We start from the raw sequence: 27,155 nt of genomic DNA, 5'->3' as shown, positions 1-27,155 counted from the left end.
ACAGGGGTCAATCCTCTGAGACTGCAGGCACGTTCCTGCGATCCTCCCACACCAATCCAGGAATGGGCACAGCACAGGAAAAAGAGAACAATTGTTCTGGATGTGGAAAACAGCCCTGGTGTGGCAGCCTGTGGTTTGAGAGCACACTAGGGTGTCTGCTAAAGATCCCAGCAGCATTGGGGGGCCACAGCTCTGGGAGTCCTAGGAGGGGCAATTCCCCAGCTGCCAAAGCCCAAGGACCTCCTGTGGGAGCAGCATTGGTCAGGAAGTGTCCAGGGTAGGAAGGCTGGGAAGAGAGACAGAATTATGAGCAATCCAAAGGTCCATAAGAAGCTGGAAATTCCCATCCCTCCTGGCAGGACCTTGAGCCCAAAGCACCAAGGTTTGTACACACACTGACATGCCAAGGACAGGGATGGATGATGAAGAAAAGTGTCTCCACACTGATCTGATGCCACCATCTCTCAGCAGAATCGCTGTGAGCAGGAACTCCCAGCCTGTGATCTACCTGTGCATTTATCACTTTTAATCCACCACTTTCAGCTTGTTTGCTGCTCACTGAGCCACCAGTCCTATGTGATAATGTGAATTTTCCAGAGGCACCAGGAAAGTGACTCAGGCAGCTATGTGACCTAGCTTTACAAATAGCCCCTCTTCCTCCATGTTGGCTTGCTAGAAAGTTTTGAAAGCCACAAAAATATGCATGGTTTGTACCTAGCAGCCTCAAGGATGGAGCCCTGCTGTTTTCATGGCAGTTTACTCCTCTTTTTTCCCATTACTTTTATAAGAGTAAGTAAGAGCACTACTATAGAACTGTAATTACACGGTGACGCTGCTGGAGCAGCCACGCAGGCTGGGGCAGGAAGGGATGCTGCTGAAAGCTTTCTCACAGTGAGCTCCTTCCAGCAGAAATAGCAGGGCCTGACTGATTTCAGACAGTTCTTAGACCTGCTTTAACTTAATCCCCTTTCTGAGACAGCCTCTGCGACACCTTCCAGGGCTTCAGGATCCCTTGTACTCTTTGTCCTCAGCAAACCTGCCTGAATTCATCATGGTCTGCAAGGATCAGCATCAGAATTGGGTACTGCAGCTCTGATACAACTAATGAAGGCTTTACCTCAGCTTGAGGGAGGCCTGTCTTTGGGTGTGGTGAGAAGGGTGAAGTCTGCAGTGTCCAGGAAATCAGAGTCTTCTCCACCTGACAAAGCTGGCTCCTGCTTGGGAAGGGCATTAATGGTCCATGTGGGAAGCAAAGAAGGCCTGAAATATTTCACTGTCGTTTTCTCTACATGGGTTTGGTTCCTTTGGTTTATGCAAATATTAGAAGCATTTGCCCAAGGGGTACCATCACTTCTGCTGCTTTTGTTAGTGCTCAACAGCCTTCGCCACCTTCTTCCCCAGGAAATTTTGGCTCCTGAAATTTTACCTTGATAATTTTGTCCTCAGTAATCTCTGGAGGGAAAATCCCCACTCCCACCTGCATGCAGGAAGGCAGGTTGTCAATGATTTCAGGAACTTCTCCTAGTGAGCAGCACTTTCTGTCACCCTCAGTTTGACAGAACAAGAGCTGAGTGTTTCCAGCAGTGCAGGGACTGTCAGAGCAGCCTGGAGGGGCTCCCTGCCCATTGGCAGCTGCCTGCACTCCTCCCTTTGGGAGAGGATCCTTTTACCCACGGACCCAGCAGATCCAGAGGCTTCCCTTGGAGCAGTGACTGTAATTCCACTGCACTGGGACATTCTGTTCAAGGAGGTTTATGATACAGGAAGGGACTGGAATTACTGGGGAAAGCCTAGGAACAACAGGGTGTCTTGTTTAAACAAAAACAACCACCAGACAATCCATTTCTGCCAGGGAAAAATATATTTAGATTTTAGGGTTCAAATCCCTGCATTGAAAATCACCCTCATGGACTTTAACTCCACAACTTCAAGGTGTAAACTTGTATCCAGTTGTGGATTCCTAGACACAAGACAAGGGACAAGTTGAGGGTTTTTTTGCCAGTTTTTAGATAGTAATTTAAACGAAATATCACTCATTAAGAGATTTAAATTGCAGCTACAGTATAATAATGGAAAGCTACTGTGCTCCAAAGATTAATGCCCCCAAACCACTTCAGTTTACAATAAAACCTTGTAAATCCTTCCTGGCAGTACCAGACCTTGGGAAGAAAGAGGAATGAGGTTCTTACAGGATATTCATGCCCACCATCTAAGATGCTACATGATCCAGACTTCACCAAACCTCTACCTTGTAGCTGAAGTCTAATCCAAGAACTGTTCTTTACCCAGCTATATTTTAATTTATAGCGCATAAAAGGAAACATAAAAAACATTAATCATTCTTGCACATATAGCTAAACCACAGAAAAATATCTCTCTACAGAACTAGTGCTTCATCTGTCCAAAAAATAGAGGTTGACTTTTTAGCCATGATTATTTTTCTTTCTAGTTTTATTTTTCATGTAGGTTGATGCAGTTAAGCTCTTCCCCTTTGTTTTTTTCTTTCAACTGCTTCTTCTCTCCTCTTTTTTCCAGTCCATTCTTGTGTACTGGCCTTTTCCACTTTGCTGCTGAAGAAAGATGATTGAGAGGGGGAAAACTGAAAACCCTCTCAAACACCAAATTTCTTTGTTCTGGCCTGAAGTTAAATGAATAAAGATTTTTTTCTTTCCTTATTTATCCTTGCTGGGACCTGGGGAAACCATCCAGTAGGATGAGCTCAGTGCTTTGCAGCATTATCTCAGGAGTGGGTACAATAAAAGGTGGGTCCCAGCCAGAGCTCCGGATATGAGCACTTCCCATCCCTGTAGAGGAGTTGGGATTTTGACATCGGGGCTTGTTCCTTTCTGTCAGGACTGGGAGCCAAACACCCCTGAGCATCATCAGGGCTCAGTCCCAAGGGCTCCTGTCTCAGGGCAGGTTTCTGGGATGAGCCACCAGCAGTCCAGGGGCAGCAGATCCTGAGAGGCTTTAAAGGGCTGGAATCAGCGCCAGGGCTGGCCCAAAGGGGGGTCACTGTCGCTGTCCTGGGGTGAGGATTGGGCTCTGCAGATTGCCCAGGGAGCTGCTCCTTGTGCTTCTCCTCAGGTGCCTGAAAGCTGCTGCTTTTCCTGGCTCGTAGGGGCAGAAGGCAAACACAACCCTCAGCCCACAGCTCCTCTGAAGCGCTGAATCCCAGCCCAGCCTTCAAACTCAACCCAAAGTCAGTGGAAGAGTCACTCAGTTCTTGGCATTTCAGTGACAAGACCAAAAATAAGCCCAGAGCAGAAAAAACCTCAAAGCAAGAGGAAAAGGAGCACTTGCCTCCCAACAGCAGCTGGGATCCCTGTGTTTAGTTCTACTAGAATTTGTAATTTTACGCCAGTTGCAGCTGTAAATGGGTTTCCCCATTTCTTCCCTGCTGTTCTCCCTCCATCCAAAACATTCTGAATGTGCTTTCCATGATCACTCAAAGGATTATCAGTGAAAGTAATTCAGAGTGAGAAGCAGCAGAGAGCATTTCAAGAGCTAATTTTGGACTTTAATAATCGTGTTGAAAAATAAGATGTTAAGATTGCTACTCAGCCAAAAGAGGAATAAAAACATCTTCTTTGTCTTGTGGACTCATGAAAAACTAGCCCAGACAGCAAGAGAATTGCATTTTTACCCAGACTGACTCATAAATTATTAGAATGGGATTAATGAGGGGGAAAAAAATTAAAAAATCACTGGAACTGTTCCCACTGTAAAGTGGGGCTGAGTCAGAAACAATTATTTTCATCTGGGAAGTGGGAAATGCCATTATGTAAAACTTTACACTTTGTTAGAAAATGGCCAACTTTGCTTTCCTTGGGACTCAGAAACCTATCATTAAAACTCTTGTAAATTTTGAATTCTCATATTTATCAGTTTCATTGAACAGCAAAGAAACCTCACACACCGTTTCCTATCTCAGGGTAAGAAAGTGATGCTTTTTCCTGATTCTACATTTATTTCCCCATCCTGTTATGTAAATCTAATTCTTAGATTCTTCAAATTGGACAAATCCAGTAGGTAACAACTGCAAAAACCCCAGCAAATGCATTATCCATTTTATGAAAAACCTTTTGGTTGAAGAAAACACTGCAGTTTCCAAATGCTGTGTTTACAGTACATCTCTGATTGGGTTGTTTTTTTAAGTTAAAAAAGTCCCAGGATGGTTTGGGTTGGAAGGGGCCCTAGACCTCATCCAGTCCCAGCCCCAGTCATGAGAAGGAACATCTTCCACAATCCCAAGCTGCTCCAAGCCCTGTCCAGTGTGGCCTGGAAGAGAACAGATTCATTACAAAATATTTCACTTTGACTCAGACAAGCTGAAATATCTTTGATGCCTTCCCTGACAGTCAGTCTTTTGTTTCTAGAACCACACAAAATTCAATTTAATCAGCTGTTCAGGCTTACAAATCAACTGAGTAGAAACTCTTGCAGAGTTTTTTTGCAACTTGATGGTGAAACTCATGATTAGACAAATGATTTCCACTCAGTTGCTCTCTTCACTCTCCCTGAATACTGCGGCATTTGAGACTTGTGGAAGCATTTTCTGTGGGGATAGGAGTGCTGATGCCACTATCCAAGAACAATAGAGGCTGATTACATATTTCATAGACCATGTAATCTAATTCTTGTATAAACAGGCCATAGGCCTTTTTAAATTAAATGTTACTTCTAGTCCAATAGATATGGTTGAACTATAGCACAATTCTGGAAAGAAGAGGAAAAAAAAAGACATCCACAGATAAAGAATGTGCAACAACTCAGACATTGCATCACAGCTCCAGCAAAATCCTGCCTCACCACCTTTGCCTCTCACTGGGGCTGTCACAAGCATGTCTGGGCTCTGTGAAAGAAAAATGTTCAAAGACAACTAAATTTTGATGCATTTAATTGCAGAGGAAACACTTTGCAGTTCGCAGCCTGTGTTTGCAACAGACTAGGCAAGAAGGAAATGTGTCGTCCCATTTCTAGTTCACTGTGACACAATAAAAAAAGAGCTAAAAGGTAACAAACCCCAGGTATTTTCTAAGCTCCTTGCAAATGAGTGTTGCCCAGTTCTGGTACATTTGGCTCAGATTTAGATGCAAACCTGTCGATGCCCTTACACGAGTGGCTGCCTTTTCCAAGCTGATTATTATGCACTGGACACACAGGGAGTGGAGCACGTCCCTCCCTGGCTTGGCTGAAGCTGGAGTTTCACCACATGAAAGTGTAATCTCCGTCTCACACACTGTAAATATACACAGTGAGCAGCACAAAGAGGATTACCTGGAAAGTATTTCTCTATTAAGCCATTTCAAAAGTCAGTCCCCAGGCAGGATTATACAGATTCATTTCTTCAAGGAAAGATGAAACCCACGTTTTTTAACATTAGCACTGTTCTAAGACAGGATGTCCCACAAACACCACTGTGCTTATATGACTTATTTATTTTTACCTTTCTGAAAGCTGTTTTCAACTTTTAAAGCACATCTTCAGTTACTGGCTGGATGGAGAACAAACAACAGCAAGGGTTGGATGCATGGCAGCCGTGGAAAAGCCTTGCCAAGCTGAGACACTCACCATGGATATGAACTGCACAAGTCCTTTACCAAATACCTATTTTATGATACCCGATTACCCAGAGCTAATGCAGAGCTGGAATCAGACACTACCAAACACCACTGAGCAAGAAACTGGGGGAAAAAGAATCCCTTTCTCCCCACTCAACACTGCTTGGATGAACTGTTCAAGAACTGTGTGTGAAACCTTGCCATCCCAAAAAAGGGATATTCAGAAATCATCTTCACAGAGCCACTAAATATGTGTCCAAAACTGGAGGAGGTGATAGAAAATAGTGCCCTTGTTTTGACACATTCACCCAGTGACAAGGTGGCATTTACAACACCCTCACCTCCCTCAGCAAGTGCTACAAATAGTTTACACAGAGCATGTTGTAGAGTGATGTTAAGGAAAATCTGATGATTTCTATTTCCTCCAGATTTTGTTGGAATAGAAAAACCTATTCCAGAAAAGCCTCTGCCTGATACTCTGAAATGAGAATCTCTGGAAGAGAAACAACAGCAACAACGGTTTAATTTATGTATTTTAATTTAATTAAAAAATAAAGGTTATCTTAATACATCTCTTGCAGCCTTTGGGCAAAATGCACTCTTAACAAGACTCTATGAAACATGATGCACATCTTTTCCTGGCACACATCTTAAACAAATGCCAGCTTCCTGCAGCAACTTTGGAAATCCACCATTTTCCCCAAACCCTGAAAACATTTAACAGTCCATTTAAAAAATCCCTATAAAAATTAGAAGTGGGCCTAAAGCAAAAGTCCCAGATCCAAGCACCCAAAAGCTTTTGGAGCAGACTTATATCCAAACGCTCATTTCATTCCAAGTTTTATCCCACATCACTGCAAATTCACAGACACAGCACCCAAACCACCCAAGGAGAGGCGATTGGAGCTGACCCAGGTATGGATCTCCCTTCGGAAGCTTTGATCTTAACTGGGCCAAAGCAAACCTGGGGGTCTGAACTGTTTCCTAAAATTGATTAAGTCAGGCCCATCCCTAACAGAATTAAGTGCTGGTTACACAAGGAAATGGTGCTGTCAGAGCTCCCATTCCTTGGCTATCCCTGATCTGAGCCCAGGCCAAGCTCTCTGTCCATTGGCACCACACAAGGCAAGGATAAAGCCACGGGAACACAGTGACCCTCCAGCACAGCCACACACCCGCCTCCCACTGCCCGGGAGAGCCCCAGGCTGCTCCAGGAGCTGTCCTGGTGTGGTTTTCCCTGGAAATGTCCCGGCTCCAGCCCTCCCTGCAGGACAGCCCAGGCCCTGCCAGAGGAACAGGCTGGCACCACTCCCAGGGGATGTGTTTGTTCCACCTGGCCCGTGGTGGCTGATTCCCAAAGGCACAACGTGACCAATCTTCAGACTTACGCACAAGGTCTACACACATATACATATATATATATATTTATATATATATGTACATTCACACCACTACATACATATTTAAATATATATATACATATATATATTTGGTTTTGATTTTTCTCTTTGATCTTTTTTTTTATTCCCTTCTTTTTCCCTCCTTTCTCTCCCTTTTAACTTAATGGTGTAGTCTCCTCTGAGGAAGGCTCTGGTATATGTTCTGGAGACTCCTCTGTCTCCAACAGGACTTCTGGGTTTTCCTCTGTTAATTTTGGCTCCTCAGAGGCTTGGGATCCCTCCTGCAGCTGACTCTGAGCCTGGCTGTTCATTTTCTCCTCTGCTTCGATCTCCTCCGAGGTGGGAATGGAGTTTTTCTTTGGACGGCCTTTGGGCTTCGTTGGAGCTTCCTGTCCACCCTTCAACACCTGGAGCAAAGAGATGAACTGTCAGGATTCTGAACTCTGCTGGTCTCAGGCATCCTGTTCCTGTGTCTAACTCCCTCTCTCTACACACCATTCCTGCAGCAACAAGACACTCCAGCCAAGGATCTATATCCAAGGTAATGCCAAATTTGCTTGAAGTGACAGTAACTTCTGCAGGTGCCACATGCATCCAAAGGAACAGCCTAGAACTGCACCATGTCTCCCAAATCAGAAAACATAGACACCTCCACTAGAGAATGTACGGCATCATCATGTTCCCACCAGCATTTATTGAGTGGCTGACCTTCATAAATAAGCATTTTAACTGGAAAAGGACCATGAAGATGAGAAAAAGTGAAAGGTGAAACAAAGATATGAGAAGTAAAAATTAGTATCAGCTCTCAAAACTTCTCTGTTTCCATAGAGCAACACAGTCTTTTTTTTTCTATGCACAAAACCAATCTCAGAAGCACTGAGATCACAGGAATGCATAAAAATGCAGAAGGAGATATTTTGGTTTTTCCCTCACTTCTATTCTCATTTCTTTCACCTCTTTGCTTTGTCCTCCTCCTACTGCCTTTAGTCCCCTCTAGCCCACCCCATGTACTGCAGTATGAACACTTTTAAAAAAAGAGACCATCTCTGTGAGAAATGATCAGGAATAAAACAAAATTTGGTATAAATAGACGCAAGTCACTCCACTATGTTCAGCTTCTTCTGTTCTTTGCAAGGAGCCATTTAAGAGCCATGGAGAAATGACAAACACCCACTCACCATTTTCTTCCACTTCATCCTACGGTTCTGGTACCACGTCTTCACCTGGAGCTGAGTCAGCCCCAAGGACTGGGCTAAGTCGAGCCTGGGAGACAAACCAGACAACAAAATGAGTTTACTGAAGCCAAGAGGAGCTCAGGTGCCAGGTCCAGGCAGCGCAACACTGTTAGAGCATTCAGCAGTGTCTCTGATCAGCCGTCTCAAGAATGGTCACACCAAAGTGGTAAAACCCGTGAATTTAGGATGCAAAGACAGATGCTGCTATGGAAGATGCAGGTGTTCACAAGCTCTCTTTTCCAGACATGGCAGGGTTTGTCTGCCCTCTTTGAGACATGAACCTGCTCCACTCCAGCTGCTGATGCTCCATGTTTGCCCATGAATTAGGAGCTACGGGTACATCACATCCCTGAAAAACAGGTCCCTGGTGCCTGAAGCAAACAGGTGGGAACAGACACAGCATCAGCCACTCTTTGTATCATATTTCTCCTTCACTACCTTCAGAATGGTACGTGCCCATTTCTCATGGAATAGTAATACATCTAAATCTATCAATTTAATACACATTCTTTATTGAGGCAATTTAAGCTTCTAAGTGAATTTATTTTTTGTATGTTTAGCTGCAGGGTATATGTGGCAGACAGCCCATAATCCTGATTCATCCTTCACAAATCTCCAACCCATGCAAGTTTGTGTGAACCCATTCATTATTTCTATATTAAAGCCCAGAATATGAAGCAAATGTGGCTCAGAGTAGCTCCTGATCCTTCCACACAGGTGACAGCACCGTGCATCTGGTGGTTTTGTAATGGAGCTGCACAAGGGATGGAGCTGGAAATCCTCAGCCATGCCAGGAAAGTGCCCCTCGGAGTCATGCAAGTCCTGCAGGTGGGACAGATCCAACTCAGAGCCACATTCCACAGTATTCTGCATTCTGTGACTTTTTGGCAAATATCTCCTTGCCTTTGGATGGGCAAACACATTTGTCAAGGCCAAGTTTTTCATAACGAAAGCTTTTTTACACCTGGACTCCTTGGGCAACCAGATTTACATTGGTAAACACCCACATACCCCACCCCAGCTCTCTGAGCTCCACCTCACACTCAAGGATTCATGCTTCTCTCCCACTCTGGATTCACTCTGGACCTGCAGGCTTGTTCTGCCACTACATCACATCTGAAGCCATTGATCTAAGACACCATTACTGTTAAGAGAAGAACATGTCAGAGTTATCACCCTGATGATAAACCAGTGGTTTCAGGTGCCCTCCCAGGGCTACAATCTTCTATCCAGCCCAAAAGCTGCAGAAGTGAACACAGATCACAATTCACTGCTTTGCCAGGTTTTCAGCCATGAGTTTACAGAGAGAAGCTTGGCTTAGCTAACCCTCTGTGCCTTAGTGCTCATGTCTGGTAACACCTGGTTCACTTGCAACCAGCTGCCATCTCTTGCCACATACCTCAGTGCAACCAGCACTGCCTGGAAACCCAAGGAAACAAACACAGGGGAAGTGGTACATGGGCAGGAATTGCTCATCGTCCTCAATGAAGCCAAGGAACAGTCATATGAGATTATTAATTACCAGCCTTGAGTGCCTCAGCGAAGTGTCAACCATCTGGTGATGTGAAGCTGTGAGGAGTCAGTGCAGGCATAGCAGCAACTCTGAAACTCCATGAGGCAAGTTGGCTACGACCAGGAATTTTCACCTGCAGCGATTTGGTGACAGGCAGTAGGAGCAGAAAATGCCGTCTTCAGAATCAATTTAAATATTGGGACACTGCCCTCTGTGGAGTGTAGGGCCTGATACCTTTCAAACCTTCTCCAGGTTTACAAACTTCCTAGGAATTTGATGGGTCATTTTTCCATAATTTAAATTTCCAGAGTAGGATTCAAAGCCCTTAAAAAAGCTAAAATCTCTCTTAGTTTGGTTTGCCCATGTGGTACCAAGCAGTGCCTAAGAACTTACCTGTGCCTTTGCAAGGCACCTTTCAACTCCAGGCTCTGCTTTCCAAACTTATGAACCTTCCCACTGAATTGCTGCCCAAGGTGCTGGAAAAAAGCCAGCTCAGGAGCAGCTGAAGATACCATGAACACACAGACACGAGCCAGCAGATGCCAGGGGGAGACAGGCTTCATTGTTTTTCAAGCGTGCAGCAGGAGTTGGAAAGGCAGAGATCCTTCTTCTCTGAGGAGATCTCTGAGCCTGGAGAACTGCTCCCAACCATGTGTATGATCTGACATTTCCACTGATATGATCTATTTGTGTCACCTTTGATCCCAGGAAAAGCAGCCTTGAATGTGAATCAGGTTACCTGCCATGGCCACAGCCAATGGCAGAGGCAACTCGGTGGAGCAAGAGGCAGCACTCCCAGCCAGGGAATGTTCACTGTGGAACAGCTGAGCAGGGCTGGAGCATCCCTTTTGCTCATCCCTATTCCTGGTGTGAGCAACCAACCTACCTGTCAGGGGTGGAGAGGTACTTCTGCTTCTGGAATTTCTTCTCCAGGCCCATGAGCTGGATCTCGGTGAAGATGGTCCGACTGCGCCGCGGCTTCTTGCAGCGGGGCGGGGGCTGCTCTGCCTCGGACTCGCTGCTGCCCGGGGCCTCGCCGGGGGGCCCCTCGGTGCCCGGGGTGCCCAGGCAGGGCTGGGCTGGCAGCAGGCGGGCGCTGCCGGCGGCCGGGAGCAGCGCGGGCAGCGCGGGCGGCTGGCGCGTGATGACGGACAGGAGCGGATAGGCCCGGAGCGAGGGGGAGCCTGGCAGGGAGGAAGCACAGGCAGATGGAGGTCAGGTCAGAGCTGATGTGTTTGAGCAATGGGAGCACAGGGGACAGGAGGGGGACAGCAAGGGCTTTCCTGGCACTGCCATTTGCTTGTTAAAGACAAGCGAGAATATTCCCCTCTTTGGACCTGTTCCTTCTCCCAAACTGCACAGCTTTTCTTGGGCTGGAGAACCCTAACCCTAACCCTAACCCTAACGCTAACCCCTAACCCTAACCCTAACCCGAACCCTAACCCTAACGCTAACCCCTAACCCTAACCCTAGGACAGAGAAAAGGAGGACTGCCTTTCCACTCCTTTTTTAGGAGATATTATAACCGTTGAAATCATCTGTCTAATTACTACAAGAGACTGAACTCCAAGCAAAGGATGAAATATATCCCCATTCTGTTCCCAATTTGTTTCCCTGGGGAAACTAGGACAGGGTTCACTTGAGACAGTCCCCCTGCTCTTGCAGGTAACAGACAACAGAGTCTGGTTCACAGGTCATGCCATCCCCTGATGGGCAACTGCATCAGAACCACCCTCGCCCTCCACTGCCCACACTGATCCCGCTGACCATGCAGGAAGATGAGGATGAATACATCCCAAGAGTTCTTCACTGACTGAATGCTGCATCTTACACCACACAGTTGATACCAGCCCTAAAAACAAACCAGTTCTTCTCCAATCTTTTCAGATCAGGGCTGTTCTGGGATGACAAATCCAAACATTCCCAAACACTAGAGGAAGTTCTGATCCACATCAGGCCTTCTGATTTACAACCATAGCAAATTCCTGCTCAGCCTTAGCCCCAGGAAATTGAATGTTCCTTTAAAGTTTGGGCAGGGAAATTGAGCTACATACGGGAAACGTAAACTCAGTGTAAGATATACAACCTGCAGAGTCTTGGGCAACTCACTTTCTTGCTCTGTACCTCATTTTACCTCATTTGCAAGATGGAAACAATCCTCCTTACCTACATCACTGATGGTAAAACATGGATTAAAATTTAATGTACACAAAGTATGTGGAGATCTTTAGATAAATGGGACTGTGGAAAGGAACATATTACACCAGCAGGCCCGATTGTGAAACCCTTCACATGAATCACCACTAATGAAAATAATGATCTCAAGACCTCAATGAGTGTGTTGGGGTGAGTAACTCCACACCGTGGAGGAAAGGAGTTCCCAGCCTGGCCTGCTGATGACCTGTATTCCTCAGCCCTCTCCCCAGCTGTAGGGTTGTGATCACAGGAACCAGGTCCTAGATGAGCTGGGTACATCAAAGAACATCATAAGCTGTTGATCATTGCTTCTCTCCTCAACCACAGCAAGTTGTGCAAAATCCAGCCCCTTAAAAAGCAAGCTGGGGAAACTATTGTCAAAACTCTGAATAGCTGTGACTACAGACTGGGGTTTAGGCAGACTAGGGCTTCAGTCTTGCTTTCTCCTCCGCACCTCTGCAACCCTAAAAATCAAAGTATTTCCATTAAATGTAAAGCTTTCCACTTAAACTACCAAGGAAGCATTTGAGAGATGAGATCAGGTTTGCCAAGCCAATCTTTAGCTTGTGCAAGCCTTATCTACCTTCTTTTTCTAAGTATTTTTTTCAGCTGAAGACTGTGCTGATCTACAGCACCACTGAGCAACCTGGTGGAATTTTTGCCTTGATTTACAACTCCAGTGGCTGTTCAAAGATCATAAATTAGGACAGAGTGTGCTGTCCTTTGCTTTACACCTCTGTCCTTTGCTTTACACACTAAATCTATGCTGGTATTTATGGTCCCTCTGACACCACTCAGCTAGACAGAACACAAAACAGATGCTGCTCCCATAGCCTATGTCCTTCTTGTCAACCCACCACTGTCCATTTCTGACACTGTGGAATAACAAAAAACTTGCTGGTCCACCCATAGAACAGATAATTTCTTCTCTTTCAGCCAAATTTGCCCAAAAATCATTCTCTCTTTCCTCCTTGAAGGGTCTCTCAATTTCTAGTGTCCTGTGAAGGAACACTGAGGCCACCTCCACCATGAGAGGTGTTCCTGGGTGTGCCATAGGGTTCATGAGAACATCGTGTGTTGATGTCTTCATTTGCAGCAGTCCTGGACTCAGCCCCAGGACACAACTGCCCTTGGTCACTCGGGCTCCAACAGACCTCTCGGCTCCCAGTTCTACCCTGTTCTGGATCAGGAGAATTAAGCTTCAGCTTACTCCAGAAAGGAGCAGGTCCAGTCTTATTACATCCCCTTATCCACTGCTCTGGGGTCCTGGTTCAACCCTGCCCATCACAGAGCTCCTGCTCCTCCACAGGTTCATGCTTCAAACCTTATCCCACAGCCCCATCCTGTTCTCACTCATGGGTAGCTTTTGGCACCAGATCACTGATTAATCAATACTTTTGTACTTCCATACATTTCCAGCAGGGCTCTCCATAAAGCACAAAATTACTCATTAATAATAAATCACCAGAGCTCAGAAACCCCTGCAAGGCTCCAAGTGACTGACACCTCTGGATGAAAGGATTTTTACAAGAAACTCTATTCAAAGGAGGTCAGCAAAGTTATTTGATATCAGAGCAACCAGGGATATTTTCTTTTCTGTATGGCATGGCAGCAGCACATGGAGTGCTTGAAGGGAGGGGAGGGCAGTTACAATTGTCCCAGAGCATAAGATCTGCCTTCATCAAACAGAGAAAAGTCTCTTCAGGTTATTTTTCTAACAGTCAAGTAAGATTTGGATTACAAGAACTGCTTTTCAAGATGAGCAGCAAGGCCTTGGCTATTTTTGCAGGGTACAAGAGTGGTTATTAGAGAAGCAGATGACACTGGAGTTGTTTGGGTCTGGGTTTTCAAGTGCTGAGCACCTGAATGGGGGGATACATTTTCCAAAATTCTCAGCAGCCAGCAGCTGTGCCCTGGTCAAACACTTAGAAAAGCTCAGCACATGCTTATTTTTGGAGCCCACGTCAGGTCACAAATTTATTTACGGCCCTTCTGAAACCATGGTGCTGCTTCTGCACAAGTTGTGGTTTACAACTGCCCAGCTGATTTGAGTTCCAGGTGCTGAACAGATTTGTGAGGCTGTTGACTGTACACTAAGTGTCGTGTATTTGTTTATCATTTGTGCTTGCAAGAGTAACCTTTACTTATGGTTTGACACCAACAGTTGTGACAGGGCTTTTAGAAACCACTGTAAATAATGAAAGCATCATGATCAGCCCAGCTTACACAAGACTGGTCAGTTTTGTGCCCTCAGCCTGGTGAGGACACAGGATGGATGTGGCACAGAGTAAGAAGTAAAGATGGCATCTAGAAAAGACATGAGCATCAAGGCTGCGGATATTTTTTGGGAGAAAGCTACAGGTCAGAAAGGGGGCAATGCTTTAGCAGCCTCTTGCATGTGGAGCAAACCAGAAATAACTGACCTCTGCATTGCACGAGGCAGCTTTCAGCTCCCAGAGAAAGAAGCCCAAGTTCAGTGTCCTGCTCTGGATCTAGTTATCCCAAAGTTCAGAGCAGCTGAAGGTGAGCCCGTCCACAGTCTCTAGGTACACTGTTAACATGACTCCCCTTAAACCATCTGTACAGTTCTCACCCTGATAAAGCCTTGCCTTCCAAACGCCACGAAATCTGAGGCGAGATCTAAACTCCTCATCCCCCAGAGTTCAAAGGTACTTCTAGACTGACATGGTATTGTAAGAATGGAATAATTTCCTAATCTTCAACAAATTAAATGCTGGCAGGCAGCTCTTGTCTGCTCAGCACTGTTGTGACATGCTCTGTCTCCCGAACTGGGATGAATGGGAGTGAAGAGCTCTTTCTTTCCATACCTGCCTTTCACAATGGTTGCACTGAACACGTTCTCACCTGCACTGTTGCGTGAGCACTTTTTCTGACCCACTGCTCTTTTGTACATGAAAACGCAAAAGATGCCCACATAAACCAGAAAATGAGGAATTCACTACTCTAGAAAAACACCTAAAGCATTTTAATATTTCCATCTGAAACTGTCAAGAGGCCCCACACTCCAGTGGTGAAACCACCAGTGGTTTAGGACTCAGGAGGTCTCACTGCTTTTCACAGGGACAATGGTCTCTGACTATGTGGTTTTCTATAGAAAAGTACCAGTTTTATCTACTAGAATAATCTTAATCATCCCAAAGCCTAGGGTATTCTTGGGCTCACTCTCCTGCTGAATACTTCTCAAATATTTAGGAAAAATAAGTATGATCCCATAATTCATACTATGCACTACTGAAGGAGCACTGCCTAACAACAGATTATTTTCTGTAGTTCTTTTTTAAGGATTTGAATAATCTCATTTTCAAGCAGCAAGAACGCTCTCATTTCTGTCCACCCCACAAAGCAAACATCTGGCCACTCCTGCTAAAACTAACCAAGGGCTAAAAATAAAAAAGACATTGGATCTGCAGAGCATTTTCTATGATCTGACAACATTTTGCTTCGCTATTTAAATCTGCGTTGGCAGCCACTGTACAGTGAATAACAGATCTGTAGTAAGGACTGCCCACATCACCTTGGCATGAATTGGCATATTCAAGCCACACACAGGATAACCCTGGAGTCCTGTTTCCTAATTATATGTCAGATATTTCTGCAAAAAACCTATCATGGCTTGATGTATCCCAAGATTTTTTTTGTCTTTTTTTTTTTTCAGCAGCAACAAGAAGATGTTACATCAAGGAAACCAAACTGAAACCATCTCCACTGACCTTCTAGAACGTTTCCAATAAATTTATTTTAAACTTCTTCTGACCACTACCTAAGACACAGTGGATACACCACCACTGGACAGATCACCTTGCAGAAGTTGTAATTAAAAATAAATACTTGAAACAAGTATTTTCCCCTTATTTAGCCCCTCCTCCCCTCCTCCCTGGCTTAATTTCAACCCCAACAGACACAGAATAAGGAAGAGAAAACGGAAAGCACTAATTAGTTGCACGGTTTGACTGCCGGCAATGGAGGAACAGTTTTCCTCCCAGGCAAACTTAGTTTCCAAATGTTGTTTTGGAAAGCAAGAAAGAAAAAGGAAGGAAAGATTTATGGATCAGCTCCTCTTGGCAAGTCAGTCCTGCTCAGAGGCTGAATGAAGCTCACTCAGAATGGGCTGCAGCAAAAGGTAAATAATGAAAGAAAATGAATTTACGACTTAGGAAGGTCTATAAATCTCTCATCTCCTGAGTGTCAAAACAAAGGGAACCAAGGAGTTGAGTTCATTTTGCTGAAGGAGCAGGCAGTCTCCTGACAGGAATAAGTGATCCCTGAGTGAAGTAAGGTAAACAAAAGATGCGTGGAAACCTTGAGAATTAGTTGAACCACACACAATTTCTTTAGTAGGGAGGGCATTACATAGACTTTTCCCACCATAGGTCCCAAAAAGCAAAGACTCTCCAACAATACCAATTCCATGGATCTCAGCTAGACTTTACCACCTCATCCAGAGCATGAGGGACCTGGCACAATCCAGGAACTCAATGTGGCCCAGGAGCCACATTAAAGACAGCAGCCAGGTACCCAGCGTGTGCTGCAGGACACATGACGTCCCCTCAGTCAGAGCGGGACTTTGCCTTTTGGCTGCCAGACCTGCCAAAAGTTGACCAGAGAGAAAACCTGACCCTTGTACAAGGGCTCTGTTCCTCTGCTGGGCTTCCTCAGGCAGCACATGGATCTGCAGCACCTGACTCATCCATTAGGAGCACTACTGAGGGCAGGAAAGCAATTCTTGCACTCAGGTTAGACCTTATTTAATCTATTTTTGATGACATCAAATTTAAACCTTCTCTGCTCCCTCTGTACCAGGCTTAGGCACTGAGAAGTTTCCCCAGACATGGGAGACTCTTTCTAACTAACTATTAGAAGGCATCAGGTTCTTCCCAAGACCAACACTGTGCTCCACCAAGCACCCTGATACAGACATAAAGGCAAGAGGAAAGGAAAGAACAGCAAAAGGCTGTGCATATACCAGAAAAATTCACATTCTCTCAGGAACAAGTGCTTAGGAGAGGGTTGAGGGGAATTGCCAGGTCTCTCAGACTTCCTTGATCCAGCCATTTCCAAGGTGCCTGGCCCACTGAGCACTGTCATGAACACTTCAATCCCAAGTTTAAAAAATGACCTGGGTGATGTTTCTGCTATGCAGTATGGTGGGGACAGATCCCTCTGCTATCTCCAGAATGGGAAGCAGCAGAGCCATGCCAGGGGATGGCTGCTCCTGAGCCAATTATGGCCTGGGCAGAGGTGGGCTAATGAGGCTGCGATCACAGCGCTGACAGCTTGGCACTTCCCAGCTCTGAGTCCGTGTATTTGCATGGAGCAGCCCTTGGAACACACTGGCAAACACAGTCCTTCAGAGCTGAAGTCCAGGCATGGCAACAAAGCCTCCCTAAGCTGCCCCTGAGCAAGGCCATTCAGCCTAGAGGGGGTACCTAGGTATGGAATTAGGTGTTTTTAGCATCCCCCTCAAACAAAGCTTAGCCAGAAAAGTAGAGACGAGTAATTTGTCAGAATCCCTTTTTATCAACCAGTTCAGGCCCTGATTCTCTTTTCATCCTTTCCAGTCTTTAGGAAAGACAACCCTCAGATATTCTTTTAGATTTCCTGTACCTCTCTTAGTATTGGAAGAGCTGGAAAACCTGCAGATAATCCTCTGAGCCTTTACAAGTGCCAAAGCTCAGCTCTATAAGCAGATTTTTCTGTGACTATTACATAATAAATGGGAATCCTGGAAGTGGGAGTGTTTGGAAATGCTCTTTGTTGCCATTCTTCCTCTCCAGCACCTCAAAGCTCAGTGACAGACTTGGCCTTGTTTCAGGAGAGGAGAATTGTCTGTGGTTTGGTTTCTTTTTCTGCTTTGCTCTCTTTCTTTGGATATGTGTGGAAAATGGTGGTAGCTAAGCTAGACCTAAAGTCTCTGCACAAGAGCAGAGGTGAAGGGCACTTCTGGGACATTTTGAGAGCTTCCAAAAATAGTCTTAAGACTCAGCCAAAATGCAGAGAGACAAAATTTCCATAGGAACTGTGTCATGGAAGCAACTGGAAGGCAGAGCAATCAACACGGAAATCTTAAGTGCAGAACTGGAACATGAACAGACACCGCTGATACTCTAAAATAACACCAGTGAGGTTCCTTGGAGTAAAGTTTAACTGCTCCCTCAACCAAAGACTGCAGGTACATCAACACTACATTCTTTTGCCACTTCAATGAACCCTAATAATCTGACAAGGACCACGAGTCTTGCAAACATCAAATACAACTCAGCAACACAGCAAAAAATGTAGCAAATGGTTTCTCTTCCTTGTGGAAAAATCCAGACCTAACTGATGTCCATGGCAAAGTACCCATTAGCTTCAGTGGAGCCAGGATTTCACACGCATGTGCCCACAGAAAGAAAACAAACGACAAAACAAAACAAAGGAGGTTAGAGCAACTAATTTTAGCACAGGGAAAATGATCCTTTTTTCAGGCATTCTTACTGAAAGCCAGTTCTTCAGGAGTCTACACCTCTGTATGAGCCAAGTGGGAATGGGAGAGAAAATTGGCATCTAATCAAATGTCAATATTTTACCTCAGATTTTCAGGCAGGCTCAACTAGGAGTTGTGTTTAACCTTCCCAAAGAGAACAGTCCCTTTTCCCTTCAATCACTCTTTTTGAGGGGATCAGGGTTTTAGCTAAATCTGTTGCAAACAAAATCACTGATGTTGGTGGAGGTTGACTCAAAAGACGCTCCTCCCCAAAGCATCTCCCACTCTGCAAATCCCAGTACAACTTCCCAGGGATGACTGAGCTGGACACAACTCCAGCTGCTGCTCCCTGTGGTCTGGGACACTTGGAGCTGTGGCTGAGCTCAGCCCAATTTCAAAGCCACCAGGGAAATTTTCTCAACTCTGTTGGATCCAGACTTTCTGTTATAAGTCTGTCCCCATTAGCAATTTATCAACACATTGCTGTATTTCTTCTCAATAATAACAGCAATTAGTAAGTTTGAATGATGCAAGGCAGGCATGCTGCAGGCCTCCACAAAAACCAACAGAAAAATAACTAATCCTTACTTATTAATGACATTTGATATTCATATCATACCTTTTTGTATGTTTAAGGCCCTGCACACAGTAAGTAATTGGCCTTGAAGAGCTGAGAAGCCTGAGAGCCTCCCTGAACAAGACTTGTCTCACTCCCTGCTGCCACAGGCACCTTGCCTTGGACAGGGCTGGATGTGGGACAATTATCCATCTTAAAAGCACAATCCATACCCCACTTAGAGCAGTAGTGTCTCCAGGGATGCCAGATCCCTGAAGGACAGCACCAGGGATCTTCTGGCAGGGCTGGCGATCACCATTCACACAAACTGGCTTTGTTCAGGGCTGTTGGGGGGGAGGAGATGGTAATGCACTTTTTGAAGCTGGAGTGGAAAGGCCTGGCTGTGCTGTCCTGGGGCAGTCACTGGGATATCCTGGGATAACAATAATCAGCCACCGAGTTTATTCCCAAATGCTGGAAAGACACAAGCCAGCAGCACCTGGTGCTAAAGGCTGCTGTCCCTGCACAGAGCAGCCTTTCTTCCAGGCTGTCAGTCAAGCAGAGGAGCGTGCCAGGACCTTGTCAGATCCTCAGTGAGGAGGAAAATTTATATATAAAGAAGATTTATTTTGTTTTAAAGAAGCATTTAAAGAATCTATTTGGCCAGCACTCAAGAAATCCTTTGTGGCAAATGTAATGGCAGTGCAGCTTCATCAGCGGAGAATGAATCAGAACAGACACCACTTCTGTACTTTGAATTATTCTGTTTCACATACTCAAATGACAACCTGCCTTTTGGATGGAGGCCCCCTTGACTCCAACCTGCCCCCTCCAGCCAACCTGAGCATGGCTCAGAGAGGTGCTCTGAGTCTAAGGCTACACAAAAGGGTCTCTGTCTGGGATTCCCCATCTTTAGCTGATGAGTCCTTTAAATCCTACTCAGTGGGAAAGGAGGTGCTCTGAACACAAGCAGATCTGCCTCAATATTTATTGGATACATATAGTAGGAGTCCTAGTAAAATATATGTATTGTATAAGTGGCCTTGCCCCAATCCTAGTTGCTCTAAATGGGCTGCAGCTGTGATGTCCTTAATTGGGTGGCAGCTGTGGCCAATGAAGATAACTGGGATAAAAGGGGGTGGGCTGGCTGGTCAGGGAGAGCCTTGCAGGAGCCCTGATGGAGAAGCAGGAGCAACACTGCTGTGAAGAGCTGCTTGTGAGAAAACCACCCAGAAGGTTTGGGACTCTAGAAATATGATAACAACAATATGAATACAACCAGTGGTGACCCTGACGTGATAGAAGATAGGACAGCCGAGAGCTGTGGCAGCCTGAGAGCTGGGACTCTAGAAATATAACAACAACAAGTGGTGATAGGAGATAGGATAGCTGAGAGCTGTGAAGAAACATGGCCTTTGAGTTGAGGAGCTGTGAGAAATATGGCCTTTGAGCAAGGAGCTGTGTGTGTTGTACATGGCCTTTGAGTCATGGGGAAATGTATGTATTGTGTTGGGGAAACATAGGTGGCCTTTGAGTCACAGTGAAAGATATGTATTGTAGAATATATGTCTATGTAAAACCTGTTCCTGTAAGTGAACAAAAAGGGGCAAATATAGTAGGAGTCCCAGTAAAATATATGTATTGTATGAGTGGCCTTGCCCCAATCCTAGTTGCTCTAAATGGGCTGCAGCTGTGATGTCCTTAATTGGGCAGCAGCTGTGGCCAATGAAGATAACTGGGATAAAAGGGGGTGGGTTGGCTGGTCAGGGAGAGCCTTGGAGGAGCCCTGATGAAGAAGCAGGAACAACACTGCTGTGAAGAGCTGCTTGTGAGAAAACCACCCAGAAGGTATGGGACTCTAGAAATATGATAACAACAATATGAATACAACAGATATGTGGGCCCAAGGCCATTGTGACTTTGAACAGCTCCCAAGGGAAGGCAGGCTTGGAAGTGAATCTCTATTCCAGACTCTTATTGCTTGGACTCGGAGGGAGTTCTAAGGCTGGGCTACATTGAGCCCAGCGCATCTCCATAAACAACAACACTCAGGCAGTGCAGGAAAATTTGAGGGTACAATCTGCCAACTCCCTGCCCAAATCTGCACCAAGGGACACTTTGGGTCCACTAAGCCAACTTCAACTTGAAACTCTTTTCTTTTGAACTGAGTCATGTTAAATACTTCAGTCCAGAGTTCTCTCCATTACTGAGGAGAAGGCTCAGCACTAGAACTCATCATCCACTGGCCCAGACTTCACATGTGAAGCAGCCAAAGGATGAGAGAATGGAAGAGCTCTAAGGGGTGGATTTACAGGAAGTTTCTGGTCTTGGCTACTGGGGATGGAGGGGGAACACAGCACCAGAACTCTAAGGGTGTCTCAGCTTAAGTTGCAACAATTTACCAATGACAGACATGACCAGGCATCATGGGACACTAGGAGAGGCCAAATGGATTCCTCTGTCCAGGTGGTATCACTGGTCAAGGAATAAGATTTGGACTTTGGTGAAACAGCTCACCCTAGCTGAGAGAGTGGAGTTTGATAAAAGGGTAAGTCCTGTCCTGTGCTTTGTTCTGCTCCCCAAGCATCCCTCCCTGGCCACTGCCCAAGCTTTGAGTCTATATGGCCCTTGGGCCAACACATCATGGCCATTCTTACATCCTCACACATCCGACACATGATTCTGCCTTCTCTGAGGATTTCACAGTTTCTAGCCAAGTTCAAACACACAATGCCACGGACACATAAATCAATCAGTCCCTCACTTCCTGCTGTGTAATTATTATCACAGCATCCATAAGCAAACACCAGCCTTGCTCAGCTGACTGGCTGTGCACACAAAAGCACTCTTCAGGTTTCTCAAGCCCACCCTTGTGTGAGATCCAGCAGAAAGCTGGCCATAAATATCACTGCCTCTTCCTGTCCCAAGGCTCTAAAACACACTGCTGAGAGTGACACATGGGAAGAAAGAGAGTGCAATTGTTTCTCAACACCAGACTGTGTAAATTTTGTCTGATAGACCTTTTGGAAAACACTTTTTCCTTCTCAGAATAGTGGATCAGTGTTTAAAATACACACACATCCCGCTCTTTTCCTCCCTGCTGAAATGAAAGGGGGACTTCAGCAAGTGCCAGTGTTAACCTGAAACGGATCTGTCACATCTTGGCAAAGCTTTTCCCTCTTGTAGCTGTGGCTTATAATCTCAAGGGTTGCTTTATTAATAATTTTGCCCTCATCAGGACATATTTAGGAGAGAGCTTGGTCTCTCTGAGCTGCATATGTGATTCTTTAGTTTTGCATCTGCCCTAACACAGAGAAAACCCATCTCTGTTTCCTCTATGGACAGAAATAAACTCTGTGGCTAATTTGGCTGAACAGCTGCACAAACAATGCAATTTAGAAGGATGCAAATGATACATGAGCAGGTTTTGTTCACAGCCTGCCTGTCCTTTGTGGTTGACAATTAGATCAGTGGTCCTAACCCAGCTCTGGTGGCTGGGGTAAGGAGGAGAGACATGCACAGGGAACAAAGCTGAGGATAATGGACATCCCAGTGTTATTCCAGGAAGCTGAAACCCTGTTAACAGAATCTAGAGCACCCTGAAGAGGATTTCCTCCAAACCTGATCTTTTTGTTTGAGTAAGCTGACTATGTCACAGCTTCCATGAGCACAGGGCATGTCTATTTTTATCCTCTTCACATCAAGTAACAGCACACCCATGTCTCCTTACAGATCCAATCTTAACTGAAAGAGAATGAATTTAGGACAACTAAGCTTTCATGTTTTGGATGGGGGAAAATACACAGCTGGATTTCCAGGTTACAGAAACTTTTCAATGCCAACGATTCTACAGCATAAAAATCAGTCCTGGCAACTTCATTCCTGAAGCAGCTTCCTTGACTTCAGGACTCTCTGTACTACATAAAGTCAGTCATGAGCTGAAGATGTTGCAAGAACCATCAGTCATGGTTCCACCTCTGCCTGCAGACATGAGTGTCCCATATGGACATGGGGAGGTGGATGCTCCCACCAGTAATACCCCAGTCTCCCAGCAAGCTGATTGATGGGAGCCAAGACCCATGGTGTTCATTCCAAGGTCAGTGGTACATTGGGGGTTTTCAGCTGAAGCCAAAATCAAGTTTCACTATTACAGAAATTCATCTAATCTCAAAAAATAAACTGAAAATATCTCAAGGATGGGCAGTCCCCAAGTGGACGCATACAGAATAAGCAGTTCCATGAGAAAAATGTCAGCTCAGAGTTGCAAAGCTCTTTGGAGGGATGAAAGAAGGTATGTGCCAGAAAAGTGATGATAAGGTTTTCCCAGCATCCATACCACAGCCCTGACAGAAGGATGTGCCAGAGATTCCAGCTGTTGTGACATCCACCTGCTCAGAGCAGCTGAGGCTGCCCCATCCCTGGAAGTGGCCAAAGCCAGGCCGGATGGAGTTGGGAGCAAAGTGGGATAGTGGAAGGTGCCCCTGCCCATGGCTGGAACTGGATGAGATTCCAACCCAAACCATTCTGGAATTCCATGAACCGATGATCTCCAAATGCAAGCCCTCACTCATGTCCAACATTCGTCTGTGTGATTTTTTTCTGTTCTGATAGGAAGAAACACTATTTTCACATCTCCAGACAAATTTAGATTAGATTTCAGGTGGAGATAAGGCCCTAATTAATTATAATGGATGGAATTAGGTTTCTACAGTGCTCAAATTCAGCCTTAATTGTGAATTAATGCCCTTATGTGCAGAAATCTTAGAAGGACAACTGTTGCAAACAGCTTCAATCCAGAACTACAAACATGCCCCTGGAAATGTTCTGATTTAGGGATCGAGGTCAGAAATTTAGGGATCCAAATGGAAAACCCTCCCTCAATCTAAGATTTGAAATGAAGCCTTTGGTTATCACCCACCATCATTCATGGATTCTCCTCCGAGTTTCCTACAGCCCCTGTCACCGGGAAACATGACGCTGCTGAGTTCCACAGGGACATTGGGGATTCATCATCTCATTCCAATGCCAGTTACAAAACAGGCAAAAAACAACACAGCCCTTTCTTCCTTTCATGTGTAGGTGGGTGTATAATTCCCACTAGCATAAGAAGCAGCTTCAGGCTAATGGGGATATTGTCACATTCCCACCAACTTTACTCTGTCCTATAAAAGAACCAAACGAACAAAGTTCTGTTTACTTGGATGTAGATTTTGAGGAAAGAGGACATCAGCCACAATATTTCCATTCCTGGCACTGCCTTAATGGTCAGTCTCAGCTAACTCCCTGAATCCCACTGGACTTCTGTTTTCCCCACATGCAAAACGAGGGCAATAACACCAACCACAGCAGTGATATGGTAAGGAAAGGACTCAACAGCAGCCATGAGAGGAGGCAGAGGTGTTGCTATCTCCCAGCTTGCTGCAGACATTTTGCATTAATGAATTCCATGAGTGCTGTGTCGAGAATTCTCTTTTGTGTCACACGATTATGAAATTCCTTAATGTGCCATTAATATGTATGTTAATTTTGAAACAATGCATGTGTCCTGTTCTTTTGCAGCAGTAATGTTTCCAGGGGAACTCCTCCAATAACAAGCACAGATACAGCGTGTGGCTTTTCCAAAAAAAATAGCTTTTTTTAAGCTCAATTTTAAAAAAGTTCTTTTTGCCCAAGAAAGACATTCTGCCCGGGATCAGCCATCCCATCAGCCAATTTTAACATGATGCTGATCTAAATAATTCTGCAGGGAATATTTTATGCATCTCCCAAATCTCACCACTACCAGACTCTGATTTGGCTGTGCTGGGATGAAACACCTATTAGATTTGGCATTTCCACATGCAGAGAGACAAAATCTTTACACTGATAGTGTTTTCATTAAGCTCTGAAATAGGAGCTGTATCCCACCTGGAATGTTTTATAGCTGTCCAGAGAATTTAGGCAATTATAGGCATTTACTGCTCTCTGATGAAAACACCCAACACTGCTGACCCATCATGGGAATTGGTATGCTCTGCTCAGCGATGGTGTGAGAGTTCTGAGGGAGCTTTTAAATTTTGAGACTCAAAAGAGCCTTTAATTCACATTTGGTGAACCTCATATGAAAAACTGTTTCAATTTCAATTTTTTTTTAAATCCTATTTTTCCTCTCTATTGAAGTATTGATGCGTCGCCTACAGCTGTCCCTGTTTCCATCCCAGGAGATCTAAAGGGAAGGAGATCCAAGGGCTTTCATTTTATGTAGACCTTCTGAAAGATTTGCTTGGACCCTGCATCCCGTTTCACTGCCTTGAAACAGATTTCTCCAATTAATTAAAAAGTACTTTTAAAAGTCTTTTTCCTCCTTACTTAAAGCCATTCTACCGAAGTTAAAGACTTGACATTAGATGGATGCAATGCTGAATCCATATGGATATAAATATATAGTTGGTTAATAAAAAGGTGAGTTCTGTGTCCACTCTGTGTATTCCAACCACCACACTCTACCATCACATCCTTTACACATACAAAATGACAAAGTAGAGGGAAAGGGGCAATTGAAACTGCAGCAAAATCAGAAACTTATAATCTGATACAAAAATTGGCTAAAATAACAAAATATTTCAAATTATTTTAGTCCTTTATTAAAAATAAATTTAAGAAAACAAAGTTTAAGGCACTTGAATAGCTTGCCCCTTCAATGCATAAAGTTTCAGGATGACAGCACATTCCTACTTGTTTCCAATTTGCAGGGAACAAGGTAAGAATCATGAAAGAAAAAGAAAAACCCCGTATGAAAAAATAATTTTATGAGTTGTCTTCTCACACATTAAAAGGAGGCAAGGGAAAGGCAAATTTAAATTATTTTCTCCTCGCTGTGGGTCACCTTTCATTAAATTGCTGAGAATGAAACATACTCCCACCAGGATGTTAACATCTCATTTTCAGTGCTGCTGGGGTGAGAAGCCTGAATAAAAATAAATGGCTTCTCCAATGAGACACATCATCCATCGTCAGCATGTAAAACACAGTCATTAATCACAGCACAACCTGCTTATTATGGGCATTCAAGAACTGGCAATACAAATGCTTATAAAACAGGGGCTCCTTTCACAATTCCCTGCCCTTGTCTCTCAATAGTTTAGAGGATTAACCCTTTTGCAGTGAGGGATAGGCAAACTGGTTTTGCTTAATTCCAAACCAACCTGACATCATGGGTTCAAAAGTTCGACTTGAACTCGAACATTCTCAGGTGCAGTTTGTGCTGAGGGAACAAAGAGCCCAGGGGAGGAAAGGGAAGGAAGATAGCAAAAGAGCAAATTGAAGAACCCTACAGGGCATGGACTGAGTGTAAAAATCCAGTAAGAGACAAAGGATGGATAAAAAATGGTGATGAAAGAGATGAAACTCATGCAAAGTAATAAACACAGTTTTGTCTTAACACCTATCTTAAAGTGATTTGTGGAGAAGCCTCTTCCTTCCTACAGAATTCCCTCTGCTGGGAAAAAACAACGGGATTTTACTTGAACTTAATTAATACTCATGAAGAACACAGTTAAACATACACAGTCCCGACTGCCCATATGACTTTGGGCTTCTCTTCCATTTCTTAGCAAAGGAATTTAAAATGCTAATGTGTAAAGGACCACAATTTTTCTTTAAAAAACGGGAAGGATGAGGAATTCAACTGGCTCCATGTCACATAAGAATTCAAGGACAAAGCCCAATAGGGATGGCCCAGGCACAAAGCGCTGCCTGCAAAGCTCAGCTCTTCCCTGGGCTCTGCAAAACCCAGCTCCACTCAGTTATCCCTGCTCCCAACACAGCACGTCCCAGGCTGCCAAATAAATGAATGCTCAGAAAATGGTCATTTATTTGCAGTCTGATGCAATTCCTTTTCTTTTTCTACACACCCAAAACTTCTATTGACTTCAAGGAGAAAATAAGTGGGGACACAAGGAAAATCCAGAGGTCTTGAGAAAAGCAGTATTTGGACATCCATGCAGCAGGCAAAAGTACCTAAGCTCCACTATTTACTGATAGTTGTAACAAGTGAAAACAACCCAATGAAGAAAATTCTTGTGGAGAAAAACTAGATGAGGTGTGTATTTGAATTTTCTCCTGAGGTGTAAACTGGCCCCAGGTTAACCAGAGTTGATAATTTGTCAAACACTTCAGTTTGTCATCAACTGGACAAATATTTCCAGTGTTGGTATCAATTACTAGAG

The 27,155-nt window shown here is 44.7% G+C and overlaps 1 protein-coding gene across 1 annotated transcript in view; it reads right to left on the bottom strand.

The window, feature by feature from the left end:
- Nucleotides 1-6,084: 6,084 nt before the first annotated feature.
- Nucleotides 6,085-27,155, bottom strand: part of BARX2 (BARX homeobox 2) — a 33,800-nt gene continuing 12,729 nt past the window's right edge. The window contains exons 2-4 of the mRNA XM_054292949.1: nt 10,599-10,896; nt 8,143-8,227; nt 6,085-7,371 (exon numbers count right to left, since the gene is read on the bottom strand). Coding sequence (XP_054148924.1) covers nt 7,120-7,371; nt 8,143-8,227; nt 10,599-10,896 — 635 coding nt within the window. The 3' untranslated portion in view covers nt 6,085-7,119. The remainder of the gene's footprint in view (nt 7,372-8,142; nt 8,228-10,598; nt 10,897-27,155) is intronic.

The sequence above is a fragment of the Melozone crissalis genome, unplaced genomic scaffold (genome assembly GCF_028551555.1).
Source record: "Melozone crissalis strain CALT ecotype California unplaced genomic scaffold, PUWL_Pcris_2 ptg000120l_1, whole genome shotgun sequence".
Lineage (NCBI taxonomy): Eukaryota > Metazoa > Chordata > Aves > Passeriformes > Passerellidae > Melozone > Melozone crissalis.
This window is presented reverse-complemented; position numbering and strand designations above follow the sequence as displayed.